The sequence below is a fragment of the Hirundo rustica genome, chromosome 12, assembly GCF_015227805.2.
Source record: "Hirundo rustica isolate bHirRus1 chromosome 12, bHirRus1.pri.v3, whole genome shotgun sequence".
Classification (NCBI taxonomy): domain Eukaryota; kingdom Metazoa; phylum Chordata; class Aves; order Passeriformes; family Hirundinidae; genus Hirundo; species Hirundo rustica.
Window position 1 is genome coordinate 3,533,016 of NC_053461.1, and position 20,842 is coordinate 3,553,857.

General features: G+C 43.7%; 1 protein-coding gene across 2 annotated transcripts in view; it reads right to left on the reverse strand.

The window, feature by feature from the left end:
• The window catches only part of FANCD2 (FA complementation group D2), a 35,297-nt gene that overhangs the window by 482 nt on the left and 13,973 nt on the right, over positions 1 to 20,842 (reverse strand). For both annotated transcript variants that reach the window (XM_040076194.1, XM_040076193.1), the window contains exons 19-42: positions 19,566 to 19,675; positions 18,977 to 19,037; positions 18,174 to 18,299; positions 17,376 to 17,449; positions 17,149 to 17,289; positions 16,104 to 16,204; positions 15,689 to 15,804; positions 14,901 to 15,009; positions 14,274 to 14,372; positions 13,229 to 13,338; positions 12,890 to 13,036; positions 11,711 to 11,827; positions 10,735 to 10,863; positions 10,425 to 10,540; positions 8,864 to 8,977; positions 8,198 to 8,325; positions 6,802 to 6,901; positions 5,989 to 6,111; positions 5,139 to 5,232; positions 4,525 to 4,596; positions 3,656 to 3,694; positions 3,129 to 3,203; positions 2,866 to 2,940; positions 286 to 432 (exon numbers count right to left, since the gene is read on the reverse strand). In XM_040076194.1, the coding sequence (XP_039932128.1) occupies positions 286 to 432; positions 2,866 to 2,940; positions 3,129 to 3,203; positions 3,656 to 3,694; positions 4,525 to 4,596; positions 5,139 to 5,232; positions 5,989 to 6,111; positions 6,802 to 6,901; positions 8,198 to 8,325; positions 8,864 to 8,977; positions 10,425 to 10,540; positions 10,735 to 10,863; positions 11,711 to 11,827; positions 12,890 to 13,036; positions 13,229 to 13,338; positions 14,274 to 14,372; positions 14,901 to 15,009; positions 15,689 to 15,804; positions 16,104 to 16,204; positions 17,149 to 17,289; positions 17,376 to 17,449; positions 18,174 to 18,299; positions 18,977 to 19,037; positions 19,566 to 19,675 (2,523 nt within the window). The remainder of the gene's footprint in view (positions 1 to 285; positions 433 to 2,865; positions 2,941 to 3,128; positions 3,204 to 3,655; positions 3,695 to 4,524; positions 4,597 to 5,138; positions 5,233 to 5,988; positions 6,112 to 6,801; positions 6,902 to 8,197; positions 8,326 to 8,863; positions 8,978 to 10,424; positions 10,541 to 10,734; positions 10,864 to 11,710; positions 11,828 to 12,889; positions 13,037 to 13,228; positions 13,339 to 14,273; positions 14,373 to 14,900; positions 15,010 to 15,688; positions 15,805 to 16,103; positions 16,205 to 17,148; positions 17,290 to 17,375; positions 17,450 to 18,173; positions 18,300 to 18,976; positions 19,038 to 19,565; positions 19,676 to 20,842) is intronic.

Sequence of the window (20,842 nt, forward strand, 5' to 3'; positions counted from 1 at the left end):
TTTTCTTTTCCCTCTTGTGCGTGTAGTTCTTGTCAGGGAACAGCCAAAATATCCCCGTACCTGTTCAGTACGATCAAATCTGACCCCTCAGTGCAAAAGCCGAGAGATGCAGACTCTTAATCTTAAAATAAAATGCTGCTTTCTCCTGCACTAGATATGACGGTCACACTGAATTTGGCCTTTTAGCTATGCCCATACACAAGGGGAGAGTTAGAGCTGTCTGGACAAGATGAGCATTGTCCTCTCCCAGATTTTAATTGCCCCAGGCAGGGCAGTGATTCTCACCTGAAGATCCCGATTTTTGAGGATGCCGACCCAGAAGGCCTCCTGGCAGTGGTTGAAAGCCAGCATTGCCTTCACTCTGTACACAAATTGTTCCAGGGACTTCTTCAACAAAGGCACATGGTTGGTCAGTCCAATGTCTTGGTGAATCTGTGCAACAGTAAAACGTGATAAGGACTGATTCTTGCCTAAGTGTTCTGGCTGTTTAAAAGCCATTGGTTATCAGGTGGAATGGATGGACGTGACCCCCACAAAGCTTGCCCAGATGACATCACTTCTTGGCCAAATTATAGCTATTGTTAAAAAGTAAAGCTCAGATCAGTATTTTGTTTAAACTGATCCCTTACAACAATCCAAATATCCACATTCACCCGGATTAAAATAAAAGAAGCCTGGTTTTGTCATGAACTCTAGAAAGAAGCTAGTAAATCCTCTGCTGAATTCCCAAACTCAGAAAAGAAAAATAAGAAAGGTGTTAAATACACCACTTCCATCACAACCCTTTCTTGCTTGGTGCCTCATGCAATTCCTTTACATGGAATGTGTGTTCTCTAATAATCTCCAAAGCCAGCTTCTCCGGAGCAAAGAAGCACTGGCTTTTGGAGAACTAGGACAGGAGGAACAGATGGAGTTTCTGTAAGCAAAAACCACCAGAGGAAGGGCAGCTATGCCAGGTATTTAGCTCTAGGTGAGCATCTCCTCCTGCTAGGCTTCAATCTGCACTACAGAACAGTCATTGCTAAACCAGAAAGCCTGTCAACCTGCCGAAACCTGCACAATTGTTTTGTATATAAGTATTTTTCTCTTTCATGAGAATACTGAGTAATCCTCTGGGATTAAGATGTTCTCATTATCTGTACCCCGAATTCAGGTCACCTGCAGTTCTTGGAAGAGCTCAACATGCCTGGGCCAAGGAACACTGCTTTGCTTCAAGTTCTGCCAACAGGGAATGGGTAACTGATTACCAACAGCAAGCTGTTCTCTAGCCTATGTAACAGGCAGGAGCTAGCAAACATCAGCACTAATCAGAACCAAATCAGCAGAACCCTTGCTAATGACACAACAAACACTCAGTGCTCCCTGGGACCTGGAACCTGCCCAACTGTGTGCAGGCAGTTTGGAGACTCAAAGTACAGCACTGGCAAAAATCTGTCTCCAGAAACTGTCCACATGCCCAGGGTTAGATATGTAAACAGAAAAGAGGCTCGGTGTGAAAGGGGAAATGACAAATACTTCAGAAATGACAGGTGAAGCTGATTGCTATTGCCTGCTGTGTAACGCTCTTTAAAGAGACAGGTATTGAGGGAGAGTGACAAATCTTAGGTCACATTGCACAATGGGTTAGCCAGCATCCCTGAGGTTTGTGTGAAAGTGAAATCAAGGGGGGTTTAACAAATTTTGGTGTCAACTCCTCTTCAAACAAGTATGGAGCATTCATTGCATACATTTACTTGCCCCAGATTCAGTTTCTGCCTTCTCATTCTTGCAAAATGATTTGGCACAGAGACCTGTACCAGAGAAGTGGTAAAACACAGACATTCATTAATTGTAGGTGTGTGCTAACAGGGACCATTGAACACAGCACTTGAAAATGCTGGTAAGGTGCAAAGACAAACATAACATGGAAAGTTGCAATGCTATTATCCTTCTTACAAGGTGAATTGTGACTTTAAAGCAGGCATGAGGATTTCAGTTTCAAACATGAGAAGGACTTTTTAGCATTGTTAGGGTTTGTGCCAGCTTCCAATTCTCACCCTGTGCTGAGAGCTGCAACAGCATGTTCTGATCTTCAGCTAAATATCTATGATCCTGATGCCAGCTCTGGCCTAAAATGGTTAGCAAATCTGGCTTGGAAGCCATGCTGGTAGTCGCCTTTCTCTCTTCAACAACTTTGGCAAAGCTCCCTTCTTGGACAAATGTTCATGAGCCTTTTAGGAGTCAGGAACAAAGCAGCACACATGAAGTTCTTTCTGTCTCCTCCTGTGTGATTGTCTCTTGCAACAAGCACTGTCTCTCCACACTGTAAGCAAAGTTCTAATCGTCTCCTTCCTTCCTGCCCCAAGTCTCCCACAGAGACAGACAGACAGTTATCACCATCCTGCTTCTCCCTTTGCCCTTACCAACATAACAACATAGAAGCCACCTCAAGAGGACTTTGAGCAGGGCTTTTCCCCATCCGCCTCCTGTTGCTGATTCTTCTGACTCACAAGGCTGTTCATCTTTGGCAAAGCTTCTCTCCTGTGTTATCAGCCTGGCATCTGTACTTTGTTCAAGGTCTCTAAGGTCTTAGCCTGTGTCCTCAGGACCATCCCCTTACAGACGTCAACAACCAAACATGTCCAGAACCTCTGTGCTAAAAATATTATGCCAACCTGATCTAACATCCAAGTCAGACACTTCCAGAATAAATGCTTCAACTTTTGGCCATTAAGGAAGTCTGTTTCACCTTCTTTCAGTTTTTGCTTGCACAGATATTGCCGGAAGCATGCAAGTAGAACCTGCCAATGCCCTAGAAAAGCAGTGGAAGGGAAATAATACCATCCTTAGGACAGGAGTTTGTGCTGCAGTTGGAACTTATCTCACCTTGGAATGGCCACACATGTGATGAAGTTGTCTGGTACTCAGCTGCAAGGTTTTCAGCAAACTCTGCACATCGTCCTGCAATAAATAAGCAAACCAGCAAATCATTCTGAAAGGACTTTTCCATAGGGAAATAAGAATACTGAAACAGCCTTAGTCCTAGCAATCCTTTCAAAGGGTTATGGGATTGAGGTAAAATGCATCTATGCAGGAAGTATCAGTCATGATTCCCAACTGGTTGCAGCCAGTTCTGTCTCCAGGATTACCGTGTGCTTTTTAAAGCTGTGGTCCAGGAGAGGCATGGCAAGCTTCAGAAATGCTTCCACAAAGAGGCGGCCGTACTATAAAAGAGAGATAAATATATCAGAAAGCAAATTTAAACTCCTTTTCAAAGAACCATCACAAAGTCAGATGAGATAATGAAATAATCTTCCAAGCTACCCCAGGGACTGTTCTTGCTTAGAAAAAGATTATATTCATGTGAAGGCTGTACTGGAATATACAGGATCAGTAAAGGGTCCCACTTTAATCACTGCAAAGAGATGCTAGAAGGACATGGTTTCATCATTGTACACATCCCTGCTTTTATCCACCAGGCATCTGAGAATAAAACTGAACTAAATGCAAAATGTTAGAATCACTATACATATATATGTATAGCAAGGTGTGAGGAACACAGTATCTGCTTCTTCCAGAGAATCCATCCAGTATCCACTCTACTGCACTAGAGGCAATCATTCAAGAAAGCTGGTACTTCAACTGCTCCCTTCAGTTATCTTGAACTTTTGCTTACCTTCAGGCAGATGCTGAGTACAGGCCTGCTGTCAAATACCTTCATGGACAAGAGGAAAAAAGTGTCAGATCAGTCCACAAGTCTAAAGAAAACCATGTAAGCACAGCACCCAGTTAAAAACGGCCCTTCACAGCACACCCCTGTGAATGTGTGAACCTGCTCTAAGGCAACACCCATTCTCAGGTTTCAGCAGGAACACCACATAAGCACATGAACTGTAGCAGCCCTCAGGTGGAAGCCCTGGGCAGGATTGCTGTTCAGTGATCTAAGATGCACCTTTTGCAGATGGCACAAAATTATCTCAATGAGTCTAAAGTTCTTAACAGTTTGGGACCCAAGAGACCCAAGCCCAGCTGATGGGCAAATAATCACATAATAGACAAAGCAAAACTGAGACGGGCAAAATAATGTGAAGGTAACCACGGTGTTCCTGGAGTAAACTGAACTATGGACAAAACTGAACTAAGTTGTCCAGCTCTACCCTTTATGCTGGAGCACAAGTAGGGCTCCAGTGATTGTTGCTGTATAGAAAAGCCTGGGCTTGTCAATTATTACTTCAGATATGTAAAAATAAACAGTTATGATCAACCTACGCAAGGAGAAAAGTGGAGCTGTACCTATCAGCTTCTAGACCAGACAGCATCACACTCAGAGACACTGAATGAACCAGCTCCAAAACTGACAGAAGGGGATATTTCATCCAGTGGGACTGGGCACAGATTATAATTGGCTTTAATTATCACCTCCAGGTTGTTCCACTAGTCAGTCACACTTCACATTTTTCCCTGGTGCTCATAAGGCTGGGCCTTATGAACACTGGGCCTTACTGGGAATTTGGAGGTGAAGCAGAAAAACAACCAGAACCTCACCTTGACCAAGTTAATGAGGATGTGGAAATTGCGCACAGCGATGTTCCAGTGCAGCAGCTTCTCCAGTTGCACCTATGGGATGCAAGGGGACAATAACCCAAGATGGTGCATTTCCTCTCACCTTGCTGGATGTGCTTTCAGCATTTGCTGTACCCAAAGCACTGCTGTTGTTGAAGACAGAGGAACAAAGCTTTACCACAAGCATATTTATCACAGCAAAAACACTCCATGGCAATTCCAGCCTGATCTGTGGCTTTAAGTGCTAGGAGTTAACTCAATTGCTTGCTCTCAGAGCAGCTCTTGGTTGCAAAACAATGTTGTGCTCCCACACAGGTGTGCAGACCAACTACACAGTTTAGTATTTTGATGATTAATGCCCATTTTCTACAGCTTCTGCTGGATTTACTACATTTTTGACATGGTGCAAAACAGGAAAAAATATGCTAATTATATGTTACCCTGCATATCAATGTTCATATACATTGATGAAGGTGTTTGACTGCCTTTCCTAGAAAAAGTTCAGAAGTTATTCCTTTCCAATTTATACATCTTTATTATACTGTCCAGTTTAACTTTTCTTCCCCTCAGAGAGTTCAGTGTATTAATTTTCCTACCTCACTTGAGTCTGATGGTTTCCCAACTGGGATGCTTTTCACTGAACTTTCCAGCTGAGCCATCATGACTCTGAAGAAAACTGGGAATGTCTGCCTGTGGAGAAAAATGAAAAAAACTGAATGTCAGCTCTGAGCATTTTGATAGGCTGTTTGTCACCAGAATGATGCAGAAAACTCAAAGGTTGTTCAGCTGGGCATCCTTCTCAGTAGGAAATCACAGATTTGCCCTAGGACTCATAAACAGGTCTAGCCCAGCCCAATTGTCCAGACAGATGGAGAATCCTGGGAAGTCACTAGCACTTCCCCAGTGTGAATGACACTTAGACACCACCACTTCCTTGCAGCTGTAGGGGTGCACAGTGAAAGACTTGCACCTCTCAGCATAAGATGATTTTGGAAGTTTCAGAGTGCAGGAACTTTCTTCATCCCTGCTTCCAAATTCCTCTGCCAGGGCAAAAGCACCCTGAGTGTGGTTTTGCACACTGCATACCAGCCCAGATTGCCTACAGCCACCCCAGGCCTCTGAGGCTGACTTTTAGAGTGCTTTATACCACGACAGCAGCACAGAGATAATGCACCTGATGACAGCCAGCAATTCATTCTCCAGTTAAAATGGCTCACAGCAATAAACTCAACATCATGTTAAGCACAGGACATTCCACTTTGGCATAAAGCTACCACGTGCTACCTCTTGCATAGTGCCAAAACAATGTTTACAAGTGCCCAGAGAAGCCACCACAGTACCAACGTGAAATCACAATAGGCCACAAAATAAGAAAACTAAATATTTAAAAGCAGAAATTATCATTATGCATATCATAGAATTCAAAGTTTCTATTGCTACAATTACCTGCTTAGTGTAGGATAAGTAGAAGAACATCCATCTTTGGCAGAGTTCATCAGTTCAGGAACGCCAACACTGGAGATTTCCTCTATGGCTTTCAGGACGTTATCTGTGTGCTCCAGGTAGACACTAAATCCAAAACCAACAGAGCTGATCAGTAGATATTATGCAAAATGACACGAGGCCTTGACCACTGCCCTACCTGAAACACATGGCCTAAAACTGTCAAGCTTTGCCCTGCCAAAGGCTATCACATGCAGGAAACCCAAAGCACTACTCAGAACTGTCAGAGTGATGTCATTAAAAGTTACACATAGATTCAGTGTTCCCCCATTCTAGTATTTCAGAAGGACAGGCTGGGAAGAGGATGCGATGGAATTGCCCTTTATGAGAGAGAACAAACATTGAAATGGCTGTCTGCTATGGGCCACCTGGATCAGGAACAAGGCAACAAAGCCTCCCACAGAGAGCCAGAAGTACCCCATGTTGCAGTCCCTGATCCTCATGGCATGCTAACCACTGTGACACCTACTGGAAGGACACCCCAGCAGGGCATAAGCAATCCAGGAGTCTTCTGGAGGACATTGATGAGAACTTCTTGACACAAGTGACAGAGAACCTGATGAGGAAAGGTGCTCAGCTGCACCTCACACTTCAAGCCAAGAAAGAAACTGTGCTTTAGAAACAGTGTACAAACAAGGCTTTAGGTCAAACTGTGCAAGCAGGAGGGTTATGATTCAGAGGGGCCATTCCTCTGCAGCAACAGTAATCACTAAAAAAAGTGTCTTGGAATGCCAAAGGGAATGGCTTGGGCCTTACCAGAGCAGGGTGTGCAGGGCACTGTTGAACTGGCTGCCCTTCTCTCGGTCTCCACTGGGCTTCACCCACGACTGGCAGAGGAACTGCTTTGCTAGAGAAGCTGAGAAACATAAGGGATAACTTAGTGAAAGAATAATAATAATAATTTAAAAAATCCTTCTTCCATATAAAAGCAGCGTGTTCAAATGATTTTTTGAAAGATCACAATATCACTACCCCTCATGTGCCTGAACTTTCTAAGTCAGAATGCATTTTCCCTAAAAAGCTGCAAGGCCACAAGGACATACATCATGATAACAAAGCATTTGCACATCCAGCGTCTTCCTGGTCTGGAATAACTGCTCACATCAGAACCATGATCCACCTCTGGCCACTTCTGACAAACTTAAGTTAAACCTTATTTGTTTGCTAGCTCCTACAGTGTGCCATCTATTTGTTTTTAATTAGGCCATACACAACCCGTAGGGTATCCATTTCTAGAAATGGAATTCCAATAACAAGTGACTCGGCCTTTTGGCCACAGCACTATAATAATAAATGTGAACAGACAAGTTTAAAGTCTACAGATTTCTGAAATCAAAACTGCTAACAAACCTGCCTGTCTCTTGCAGAATTGTTTAAAAACAGGAAATGATTAGTTAAAATAGGTTATTGCCTGCCACACTCAGTCATTCTTCCAGCGTGGGACTGTTTAAAATGGTAAAATTGTCTTTAAGGAGGGAACTTACAGTTCTGTGTGGCTATGGGGATTGGAGAAGGACAAATCTAGAGGTGTCTTAGTATGACAAGGAATGGCTGAAAGAGGCAACTGTCTTTACTTCAGTGTGTGCTGAAGTGAAGGTCAAGTAGTTTTCTTGTATATTCCCTGCAACCATGTCTGTCCTTTATCTGCTGTTTATCCTACATAACAGGTCCTAATCCATGAGAGCAGCTTTCTTAACTGAAAACATTTGTTGCATGGGGTTGAGAATTTACAGGTTTTCCTCTGTCTGCCCTGGAGTAACAGCTGTATTTGCAGCTCATTTCCATAAATTTTGGAAACGAGCTGTCACAGACATCTGTACTTACAATAGGAAGTTACATCACATCAAGTCTGTGATCACTTACCTCCATAACCAGTGATTAAACTGGTACCAACACTGAACAGCAGGCTCATGCTTAGAACCTGTGAAGCTCTGATTTTTAAAAACAGTATCTGAGAGAGCTGGAGTCTGCCTGTCTGCCTGTGACTGAGGCACAGCAGAACAAATACCAAAGAGGGTCCAATATATTTACTGCTGTTCCCTTTATTAATGTTCACCCAGTAAGATTACCAGGATGTGAAAGGGAAATCTCTCCCTTAAAAGGCAAAAGACGACACAAAAGCTCATCTGAGATGAGTGACTTCACACATTACCCATTTTGTCCTTCTTCCAGCCAGACATGGGTTTCTCAGCGATGGCAATCAGGAGCTGAGTGAGGATATAGGCACAGTGGAAACTGGGAACACTCTGCTGGAAATTCAGGAGGTACTGAAAACTCTCACTGGGGATGACAGGAAAGGGAAAAGGTAAAGTGTAGACAGGGCAATGTCTCACACATAAATAAAAGGAAGCATTAGACCATCTCAGATCCAAGGTCTCCATATCCCAGTGTTTTGTTTCTGGCAGTGCCCTTCTGAAGAAGGGGTGATAAGCCACTAATACACAGGAATTCAGTCACTGAGAAAATTCTCTCAAGCCCCAGCCACTCTGAGTCTAACAACAGCTATATATACTGTGTTTGCCTAGTGTACCTGTAAGCACTTTAACTCTCCAGAACATAGTCATTCCTTCTGTGAATCCTACTAATCTCCGCTCAAATAGCATACAAACGAGATCCACAGATTCGTGCATATTTTACATTTTTTACTCTTTTAATGAGGTTTGACTACACTGCCATTCAATTAAATACAAAGCTGTCTTTGAAGTGAGTGTAGTCTTTATGAGAGCTCCCAAACACACATTTACCCATAGTGCCCACACAAAACAGGGAAAAATCCCTGCAACTTGTTAATTTCAAACTTGTGAAATATAGATTCTACCTTATCAGTTCCTCAAGAAGAAGAAACTCTGTCTCTCCTGGCTTTAGCCTGTCTGCAAGCACCTGGAGAGCTGACCTCAGCAAGCCAGCGTTTTCATGCTGAGAAAAACCATTCCTGGGGGGGAAAAGTCCAGTTCATCATCAGATTAGAAGAGGTACCAGATGCAAATGCCTATCTAAGCCTATTTGGCAGGATGAAAAAAAAGAGAAGCTGGATACTCAAGACAAGTCCTGCAATATGAAAGTTATAAAGGGACACAAAAAATTGAAAACTCAGTAGGAATGGAAAGTATTGAGCACAAACAGTATTAAATTTTCAGTTAGACTGCAGATCTAGCTTGGTGAGGAGAGGCCATTTACCATAAGTGGAGGTCCATATATACTAAGCCAATGCTATATAGACCTAAACCAAAGGATGTGGAATGGCAGTTGCTGAGCAAATGCACTGATCATGGGTGGCCATCTCCTGAACAACAGAAAACTAACAGGGGGAAAACTCTAGAGATCTTCATTATTTCTCTGAACTCCCAGTGTCTGTGATGTATGCCAGAAATAATCAAATACATCCACATTCCAATTCTTACAGACTGAACAGGTGGACTTGATAATGGTAATGCTCAAGTGCACCCGAACCACACAAGTTAATTAACAATTGGGAACGTAAGAGGCCTTGACTAAACAAATGTAAAGAGAGCTGTAATTTGGTTATTGAATTTTAGTGGCTGGACAGCTCACCCCAGTTTTGCTGACCTACAGCAGAACAGGTTTTACACTGGACAGCAAAACTGATCTTGAATTGTGTGGTACAAAACTGAACAGGTTCTTTGATTTACAAGATAGATGGACTCAGGAACAACCAACAGTCACACTAGAGAGGAAATGACAAATCTGAGAATGGTCAGGAGTGGATCAGAGGCCTTGAGACTCCAGCAGAGGTCAACAGGAAGCAGACCTCAGACCTCCCTTTTTGTGCAGTTACTACTGTTTATGAAGTACAACAAAGGTAAAATGCTTTCCACATGCAAATATAAATTGGGGTTTAGAAAAAAGCTTTTATGATACTATCCTGGATCATATTAGCAGATGCAGAAGTTAATTAATGACCATTAATGAATCCAGCTCGGATGCATCAAAAGCACTGACTTTCTGCCAGTGAAATACACGTTCATCCTTTCCCACTGGCAAAAGAAATTCTTCCATCACTCAGGATTCAGGCAGTCACAATTTAGGAAAGCATGAAGGGAAGGAAATGGAAAGGATGGGTAAGAAATTCCAAGATCCCTAGGCAGACTGGAAGTTGCACAGCTAGGTGTGCCAGTACACCTGTCATGCTGATCTTGACCCAAAACCCCATTGACTGAATTCTACCCAGCTTTAGCACACCTCAGAATCAGGCAACGAAGCCTGGCTTAACTAAGAAGTACTTAGAAGCCTCCACCCACTGCAGTGGGTTGTTTTTCCTGGCTGACACGCCTTTGGCAGGGTGCAAACACTTTAAAGAAAAGAAACAAGAAGAAGCAACAATAAATGGGTACAACTATGGATTTTTCTTTTAAACTCACCAAGCAAATAAGGAGCGAAAAGTCAGTAACAGCAGTTGGTAGCAAGAGGACATCAGCTGGTGCTCCTGGATGTTCACTCCTGGCTCATCTTCTGCACCCTGATTTTGTACAGCTGCCTTTAGTACAGAACAAATAATTAATTAAACACTATTCCAAAGAAATATAAAAGCACAAGAATCCATTTCCATAAATTCCATGTTTAAAAAACCTGAAGAAAACAGAATAACTCCTTTCCTCCCAAACAATGAAAAGTATCTTTACAGTATACAAAACTTGAGGGGTTTTTTCATCAAAATTGCTTTCCACTGACCTGGAAGTAGTTATGCATGTTCTCCATGTGCTTACACAATGGCTTGAGTAGATCAACCACACACATAGCAACTTCCTTGGAAGATCTCTGACACAGATGGGAAAAGCCAATATCCTTGTTGCCTCTTTCCTGCAGCAAACCCAAAAGATTAAAGTTGCTTCATTAGCTTCTCTTGAGAATAACTTCAATTGCTACATCTTAGACTGCTGCCAAGCAGTGCAATTCCTGATGCCATACAGGTTCAGGAAGGGTCACAGGGTAGGAAAGTTGGCTTCTGCTGAACAAGCAACACCAACTCAGACAAGTGGGTAACATTCGACTAAAAGGATAAAACAGATGTGACACACAGCTCTCTTATAAAATCATTTAGGTTGGAAAAACCCCTTTAAGATAGAGAATAAGACACCTTACTCAAACACTAAGAGAAGACAGTCTCTGCATGTGGGAATTAAGATAGGTAGAAAGACAAGGAGAAAGAACAATGAATATGAGGAGCCCATCCAGTTGCAGTGCATTCTCAGTTTAATGCAGTGGAACATGCATTTACTATTCTCCTGAAGGCATCAGCAAGGAGTCCCTGCACTCAGGAGAGTTTCTAATGCAGAAAAAGCAGAAACATGGATGCAGCTGCTTCTGCAGCCATCTGGCCTGGCTCACTTTGAACAGCACAGCCAGTCTCCCCAGAGAGGGCTAGGAAAAGGGTCACTTGAGGTTTTGAGGCTACAAGATTCCCTGAGTTAAATTCCCTTTCCTGAGACATGCAGAGAACCAGATGCTGCAAACACTTCAGCAAGAGCAGTGTACACAAGGCTTTTGAAAGAGCAGGTGCTGCTCTGGCACACAGCCGGGTGTCACACTTCCATTGAACAAACAAGTGAAAATAATTCTGTGAAACATTTCTCAGGAAAGGCCTGGCTGCCCCTGATGTGCTCTGCCTCAGCCCAGGCCTGGACCCATTGCCTGCAGCTGTTCTTGCCTTTGGGAAGGGCACCCTCCTTGTGGAGCCAGAGGGCAGCACGTGTTCCAGCTTCCAGCACAGGTCATCCAGAAGGAAGCAAAGCTCAGCAGGCCCCAGCTGCACAACTTCACGAGCCTGCAATTAAAAGAACAGTCAGTCCCAGGACCCAGATGTAACTGCAGTGCCTTGAAGCTCCAGTTTACCCTGTTTCCACTTATGACTCCTGGACTAGTTAACCTCAGGACAGACTTATTTGGTAGGTGCTTGGTTTTATGGCTCCCCCATGGCAGGTATGGAGCATTGGTTCTGGTTACTCAAAGCATGAAGCCATCCTGATGCTCTAAACAGCTGAGGCAACTGAGAACACCAGATTTATATACATTGGAACTGAAATAAGCTCCTAAAGATAAAAAGAGGTTTAAGCACAGAGAGTCACAAAATTCACCAAGTCAAGAAGTATTTTGAAATAAATGCCACACAGCCCAAGAGACTTGTCAAATAGTCTTCCAGTTGGCCTGTGACCTGCATGCACAGAGGCAGCTCTCTGCAAGGCTGTGCCCCAGCCTGCTGTGACCTTTTCATTTTATGCATTTATTGTAGTCTGACAAAATGAGACTCCGGACAGAATCAGCCTGCCTACAAAGAGGGTAACAAGATTAAGCACTTCTGTTTTCCACAGACATAGCAATACAATTTTTACAAGCTCACAGATGATACACAGCACCCTGCTCACTGAGAGCACCTCCGCGACTCCAATCCCACATTTGTGCTGTTTATGATCTCCTGATGCCTTGAGACACTTGAGTTTTTGCAAAACAGGCTTTACTTTATGTCATAGGTTCTTTTTGACAGGTAATACTTGGTGTATTTACCACCCTATATCTTACCTGTGCTCAGTATTAAAGCCCCTTTCTTTCCATTAGGTCTATACATGTTATACAGTATCTTTCGCCTTTTATGCAATATTTACAGTAGTTTGTTTTTAACATTACTACATTACATGTCTGCCCTCCTCAGGAAAGCCTTCTTTTTCTCAATGCCTTGAATGCTCTCCTGGTCCCCAGCTCACAGCCCTGGGCTAACACATCCTAACACCAACCTGTGGTGCACTTCAGTGGAACAAAGAGGGCCAAAGCCTCTGGAGAGAGGCCATTACACAAGGGCTGGGCAGTGTAGGTTTCAGGCTGTTCCACTCACCTCTGTGTGCATCTCTGTGTCCAAGACAGACTTCGTGAGCAGCCCACAATGCAGCACAGTGAACACCTCAAGGTCCAGCTCTCGGAAGTACAGGCGATAGCTCTGCAGCTGTGCCAGAGGATTTCCTGCCTCTCTGTCAGCAGCAGTCTGAAAAGGAAATTGCAGAAGAGTGGCCTCTACAGACACAATTTACAAAATTGTGATGGGAGGCAGGTGTCAGAAAGCAGAACTGAACCACTGACTGTGATTAACTTTGGAATTAACAACCTCTCTCTCAGAGCTTTTGTTTATTCTTCCCTGTTCTGTCTTCCTTGTGAGTCCCCAGGGCTGTACACCCACCTTGTCCAGCTCAGACAGCTCGGTATCAGGCTGGTTCCCCTCAGAACTGTCATCTGCTTGAGAACGATCTGCAGAGCCAGCTTTGCTGCCATCAGCCTTCTTTTTCCTTCCTTAAACAGAAAAGCAGCTTCAGAACCGAAGGCTGCACACTGCTCAGCACTAGGCAGCACTTGCAGCCAGCACAGGCTGGACTTTAATCAGCATTAAGAAAGCATGGAGCACAGGTCCACAGAGGAAGTACTCCTTCAAAATACACTGTCTAAAGTGATGGAACCCCCCTCTTGTCTGCAGAACAGTCAAAACTTTCCTACTGCCTCCAGCACACTCCTACATGACAAGCACAGACCCTGCACAATGGGTTTGGCACAGGAGGGAACGGCATTCTGATCTGTGGCCTCCTCCAGCTGCTCTCACTGAATGGAATGTGAATTTTTGTCCACTTTGGCTTAAGGCATACGTATTCCCGGGAAATGCTAATCTAAACTAGAAATAAATCTAATCTAGAAACAGAACTAGAGACAGGAAGAACAAAGCAAATTTGATTCAGCTTGAAAACTGAGAGGCAAGTTCTGTGTCTTCTCTGTGGGAGCTAGCAATGGGTAAGGATGAAGGAAAGATCTCCTTGTGCAGCAGACCATGACAAGGTTCCCAGGACATTGGTTAGGTACAAACTAAAGCTCAGGGGCTTGCAAGGCAGCTCAAGCCACAGATTCAGTACCAGATGATGCCACAAACCCATCAAAGACAGAACTTAGTGCTGCAGAAAGTACTTTGGCAGGTGAAGACAATCAATAAAAGCCCTAGATTTTCACTGTTAAATGCTATGCATCAGCTCTCCCAGGGAGACAGACTATCCAACGCCTCTTTGGTGTAGGATATTTTTCCATCTCCACTTCAGCTGCAACAGGAGTTGATGAGGTAAAATTTCCATCTAGATAGACTTTGCTAAGAATTTAATACTTTAGGCAAACACAATGGCTGCACTGCAATCTGTCAGTCAATCCCCATCATATCTGTTTGCTTAAACATTTTAAATTTTCTTTACCACTCCTTTTTCTGGCTGGCCCAGCAGCAGTAATGGACGTTACAGCCTCCGGGGCCTCAGAGTCAAAAGTAGCTGGTGGTGGAACATAGCCAGGGGTTGCTGAAAGAGCCAAAATGCAGAAATTGGGTTAATTCAGCTCCTGAATGACAACATACAGGCCAGATACATATCTGAAGGCAGTATCGTAAATTTCACCGTCCTGGTGAAAGTGTGGAGTCTGTGACATAAGTGTGAGAATTTGTGTATTTGCTAACGAGCAGTGAGCTGGAATTGCAGCGAGTAGGAGAGCAGTGAAGCAGATTAGAGTGCCTGGGATCTGGGCAGGCTGCTGGGAGATGGACAAGGTGTGTCAATACTTGGGGGGGTCTGCAAAAGTTTGTGTGCTTGTGACCCTAGAGTGTGTAATTTGTGTGCTCCTCACTGAGGAAGTGATTAAGAAGAGCAGTTTGGATTTGGACAAATTGAAAATTACAGCTGTCCACACACAGACTTTTAAAACTGTCTGTAAAACTGCCACTGTGAAACTGCAGTGTGTGTTACCATTTGCTTCTTCCACTGGTGTCTAAGGCAACCCCTTTCACTTCACAGCTGGTACAGGCCCAGAATGTACAAACGTTTCATACTCACCTGCCAAGCATTTTCCCAGCACATTCTGCAGCTCTACGATGTTCTGTAATCGAGTTAAAACTTTCCCCTTCATCTCAGCATCCTGTTGCTGGCAGAAGGCATTTACAACCTAGAGATACAAACCAAGCTCACAGAATTAGGGAGATTTGTACCCACTTTGCTACTTTTTCTTTTCTGAATAACATTGTCAAGTCCTGAATAAATACATAACACAGCACAAGTGGCCTGTGTGACCAGGTTCAGACTGCATGAACAAAGCTCTTCAGAAGTCCACAAGAACACGGATACAATTGGTGCAATCTATAAAAAGCAACAGGACAACACCTATAGATAAAATATTAATTGAGCAAGAGGAATTAGCAGAAAGCACATTGTCATGTTCTGTGATACCTGTGGCGGTGAAGACCACATGGCACTTCCCAGGTCTGCCAGGAAAGAGGCAGTCCTGGGAATGCGGAATTGCCACCAAATCTGCCATTCTCATGTTATCAGAATAACCCCAGCAGGAAAAAATCCCACTGACCATTGATGTTAGCCAATACGTTGTCCAAATCTGCTTGAAGGCACTGCATTTTACCCTTCTATCAGCTCACAGAGCTATAGAACAGAGTACAGAGCATCCCCAAGAAAGGAAATTCTACAGCCTCTCTGAAAGTGAGCACAATCTTTCTGTTGGTAACAAAGACCACAGTAAAAGACCACAATACTCCCTCCCCTCCTGGACAACCAACCTCTGTTCTCCTAGGGTTCCCTCATCCCTCCACTGCTGCAGACAAGGCTCTACTCACTTCACGAAACCAGTTGAGAGCATAGAACAGGAGTGAGCACAGAAATTCCCGCTCCTGCTTGGATAGAGAATCCAGCTTCCCTTCAACGTCCAGGTCAGTCAGGTACAGGGGACAACCTGGCACAGAGCAAGAAAAGTATAAACTGGACTGTTTGCTACCCATGTTCTGGTCTTTGCATTGACCAAGCCTCTTACCAAAGCCTGCATCAATTCCAGTGGCTGTTCTGGAGTAAGGCCCATCAGCCACTCCATCCCCAGACAGAACAACTGCCCCCAGCTCCCACTTTGTGGGCATGAAGCATCTCAGCCTCCTTCACAAAATGCACAACTCCTCCTGCAGCTGGAGGAAGTCTGTGCAGATCTGGCACAGGAACAAGGCAGGCAGCCAGGCTCTACAGAAAGTCCCTTTCCCATACCTAGTAAGGCATCAATCTCCTCCAGGCTTCCACTGTTTTGCTCTGCAGTGTAGAGCCTCAGCATCCGGAAACAGGGTGACAGACACATGGGTGACACTGCTCTGGGGTGGGGGGAAAAGAAGTGGAGTGGATCTTATGTTTTATACATCTCCAGAAAGCCCACCACTTTCCTGTGTCCTTCCCAGGCCACCTTGCCTATGCCTTCTATTTTCTTTTTGCAAGTCGGAGCAACGCAGAGCAGAAATGCACCACGTGGGTTAAAATAAAAAACCTCCCACAAATTAATAACTGGTGATTACCAGTTTTCTGAAAAAGCACATAAGGGCAGAAAAATGGCTGCAATGAACAAAACATAGGGTCAGATTTACTTCTGGTGGAAATCAAAGTTGAGTAATTCAGAAGCAACTATAAGATAATTGTGCACAACACAGTTATAAAGCAGTGGAGAAAACCTCCTTCAATGTTTTGCAGTGTGCCACTGCTCCAATTCTGAGTGACAAGAATAACCATTTTTCCATAGATGCATGCAAAGTAGCTATATTTTCTCTCATTTTGAAATGATCATGTCTTTTTTAAAGAACAACTAAAATCTCAACAAAATCTTATGTCAATAAACTAAAAATTACGTGAAGGTACAAATAAAAAGAACCTTTTATAACCTTAACAAGTCTATGACTTATGATTCTTTTAACTTTGGTGTCCTCTTGTTTAGTTAGAGTTTTTTATATCTTACAGGCTTCCTGTTCCATTTGCCAAAGACAATACCCTGATTTTTCAGCTGAATTTCATTTTTGGCTGCAAGTTTGTGGGTTTAGCACAGTCTACCATCATGACTCACCCAAGATCACCTAAACAGACCAAACCAGAACAGACTGCCAGCTCCCAACCAGATTATGCTTCCAGACCTGAGTTTGTTTAGCATTAAAAAAAAAAAAAAAGAACTCTGAAAACTGGTAAATCCTCTGACCAGCTCCTTATCAGGCACCTGAAGTGCACAAATGAAAGCACTGCCTTTGCAGCCACCCCACAGATAAGTGTCAAATACCTTTTACTTTGGTTACTTGCTCCAGCGGTGACCCTACCGAGCTCACTCTGTGACACCAATGGCAAGAGGTTAATGGCAATTGCTCCCTGACTTTGATCTTCATCCAGATTGTACAAGGACTTCACTGGGAACAAGAATGAACTGCAAGGAAAGACAGACAAAGTCTTGCTGGCAACCTCAGTTCTCAGCGACAGGAACACTACCAATGCTTTTTGTGAGGGGCATACCCATGCAATGTGGGGCTGAGATCTACCACGAAGTCATTGGGAAAATCCTCCACCAGACTCTTCCCAAACTCATCCTATAAAGAAATGAAAAAAACACTTGCTCAGCAAAAGGGCTCAATGAAGAAAACTCCAGCAGCAGCAGTGGAAGATGCCGAAGATGAGGCCAGGCAAAAGTATCCTGGAACCATCACAGTAATGAAGCCCCATGGCCTGCAAGGAGACCCAAGGGCTGCCTAGGGAGACAGAGACAGGAAACATTGCTAAGTGTGCACAACCAATTTCTTCCCTCTTCTTTGGATATGGGCTTGGCTACAAGGTCCAGAAAGATGAAGAGAGACAGAGCAGCTGGCTGGAGGAAAGCAGCCCATATGTAAAAGGAGTTCCTGTGGCCCTTCCAAGATCTTAGGGATCAGATAGTCTTAATAGTCTGACCCAGAATCCAATTTCAATACTAAGTTTAAAGTTCTTTCAGATTCTACTTTTGTCTATGAATAGGAATAGCATGATCTGAAATATTACTTAATGTCCTTTAAAAGGCTTCCCCGTTGTCATGTAGAATTTCACAAAAAAAAAAAAAAGAAGCTGTGAAAACACAATGAGCAATCTGCCACAATCAAAAAATGCCAAGAGAGCTGAATGAGGATTTTGTATCTGACCAATCTCAAACAGAACAAAACAAAAAGTTCCCAGATTGGAGTGAAATCCTTGAATTGACTCTATCTCACCAATGTTAGGAAAACATCATTTTTTCTGAAGAATTCATGTAAGTGATTAAGTTCAAATTGCTCTACAACGCACCAGGAGCTGCAAGTCCAAATTGCCCTTCTGCTTCTCAATCAAACTGGCAAATTCATCATAGTACAGAGCCAAGACCTCTGGTGTTTGCTCGCAGCAGAAGCCCACAAGTTCCAGCAGGGTAGACAACTGAAAGGAGAGAAAAACAGTGCAGAAATGGGTAAGGTAAATGGATCCAATTCAAGCTTTTACCTTCAGTCCTTTTTACATTAATTTATTGCGAGGCATATTCAAAGCTTCATCTCTAGAGTTAACAACCCATGGTGAATATACTTGAAAAGACACAGATGTAAGAAAGAACATGGGCCTTCTAGTGTCCTGTGCCATGAAATAACACAAAGAGTCTGCTCAGGATCACCCTTAAATAGGGTGCCAGCAGAGAAGGTTAACAGAAACTAAGGAAAAAGGCTCCCAGGCCAATCCTGTGCAGCAGAAATACTTTCTCTGGATAGCCTGAAAGGAACAGCTACTAAAGCTGAGAGGGTGGCCACGGTCACCTTTGGCTCACTGAAGCAGATTGTCCTACTTCTTTCCTTTGAAATAACAACTGGATAGAAGACTTTCACTAAATGGCTGCAGTGCTGCTTGTTCTCCTGTAGCAGAGGCAACACCAGCAGGCGCCTTTCTTTCTCCAAAACCATTTTAAACAGACTTTTGGCTCTGCGGTCAATGTAAAACAATCCCAGGCTCCTGAAAGCCAGCTCCCAGACCCACACAGTACTTCAGTTAAGACTGCATTTCCAGTCACCCCTCCTTGCTGACCACATCCTCCCTGTGTCCTGCACTGCCCCGTTCTTGGTGCTCACCTGCCCGTCACGCTCACTGTTCAGCTCTGGTCTCTCCAGTGAAGCAGCATCTCCTTCATTCCTGGAAGCAATTGATAACCTTGTTGTTGTGGCACAAGACTCAAGATTCAGCAAAACCCATCTCACACACGCAAGGTTCTCTCTCCAGAAATCAGAGAATTACACATGAAAAAGATTTCTTTGGAACACATTAGGAAAAGACCTGGTGCTGTTTGAGACTTCTTCCCTTTTAGATTTCCCTGGATTCAAACACAGAACACCTCAGGTTATTCAGCCTAGAGGCAGAAGCTGATCTGTTGTCAGTCCACCAGTGTTCAATTTTTTTCCAAGCAACAGGTCGTGTAGTGTGGTCAAGGGATCCACAAACAGGCATTAACAAAGAATTTGGAATGCCTTTGAGACCAGCAGCAGGTGAGCAGCACTGCACAGGCTGAAATACCAAACACCAGAGTATGCAGAAGAGAGTTTTAAGTTCCTGAATTTGCCCAAGATGTGCATGAATTCAAAGGCAATGCCCTCCTGTCTTTGTTTCATTCCAGGCCTGAACTGAAAGCCATGTTAAATGTATCTTTGCTGCATTTTCTCTCACCTTTTTAATGCCACGCTGCCTATCATGGAAACAGCACCAATAATCCCCATTTGTTTGTGGTTGGGAACAGTGCTGGAGAGCCATTTCCTGATCACCATGTGCATATCATCCTGAAAAGAGACACAGACCATGTCACCTCGGAGGTACTTGTGTGCATCACCCACAGTTCTATTGGCATCTTCTCTTAATGCCATCTCCAAGGGCTTCAGAGGGATGGATTAGTAGGATTACAGCTTTGCTTAAGGAATGCACATTCTGACATTTCAATTATTATGAAAATATTGATCCCAACTCCAAGTAAGGTCGTAAACAGTATTGAAAGTAATTTGGTTTGACTTTGCTCTAACTACTACACAGAACATGTAGTTGGTCCAGGTTTCAACTATAATTAATAGAAGAGTATGTTAAAAAAAACAGCAGGTGGTCTTGGAGCCTGTCGCATCCAAAGAGCAGCTGCAGAGCTGCACTTCAAAACACTGTCAACTTCAGGAGCCTGAGGGATGGAGCAGTTTGTGGTGAAGGTCCAAAGACAAACTGAGCAGTGCAAGGAAAAATGCTTGATCTACTGCAGAGATCCTCATGTCTAAAGAGGCATCAGCTTAGAAGAACACTTGGAGAAGGCAAAGAGGTAGTTGGCTCTCAGGATAGTGATTTCTTTGGTGACCTACTCCTGGAGTCTTCAGTATTACTGAGGATAAGAGTCAAATTGCCAAAATTTGTTCTCCACAGTTACAGGCTCTCAGCTCAATATAAATTCTAGACACTCCTCCCCTTCTTTTCACAACTTCCGAGGGTGACAGGCAGAATATCCTGATGGCAAGTCCTCCTGGGCTGCAAAGTCACACTGTGCGTTGCCAAAGCAATTTTCACAAGTCACACATAAGACTCAGGGTGTGAGGCAGGGAAATCACTGAGGAACCTAGGCCAGAAAGGAGCTAAACCTGCCCTGCAACTGGGAATTTTAGTAGGGAAGAGCTCCAGTTTAACAGGGTGAGTGGGGAGGACAAAATTACTAGACATGCCGTTTTACATGCCACAGATCAGTCAGAAGGAGAGGAAGAGCAGTTTCCTTTTATAGTCTCAAGTTAGCATGTGCAAACATACCTACAACTACAAACTACACAGGAACTCAGAGAAAGACAAATAGTCCTAATTTCTAAGAGCTGATGTTTATGAACGGGAAGATTTTAAACCCTGACATCTCTGTTGTGAAATAAATATCTTTGAATTATTTCTTTATCTGCTATGTTCAAGGGTTCAGAAATCCAGACAAAGGC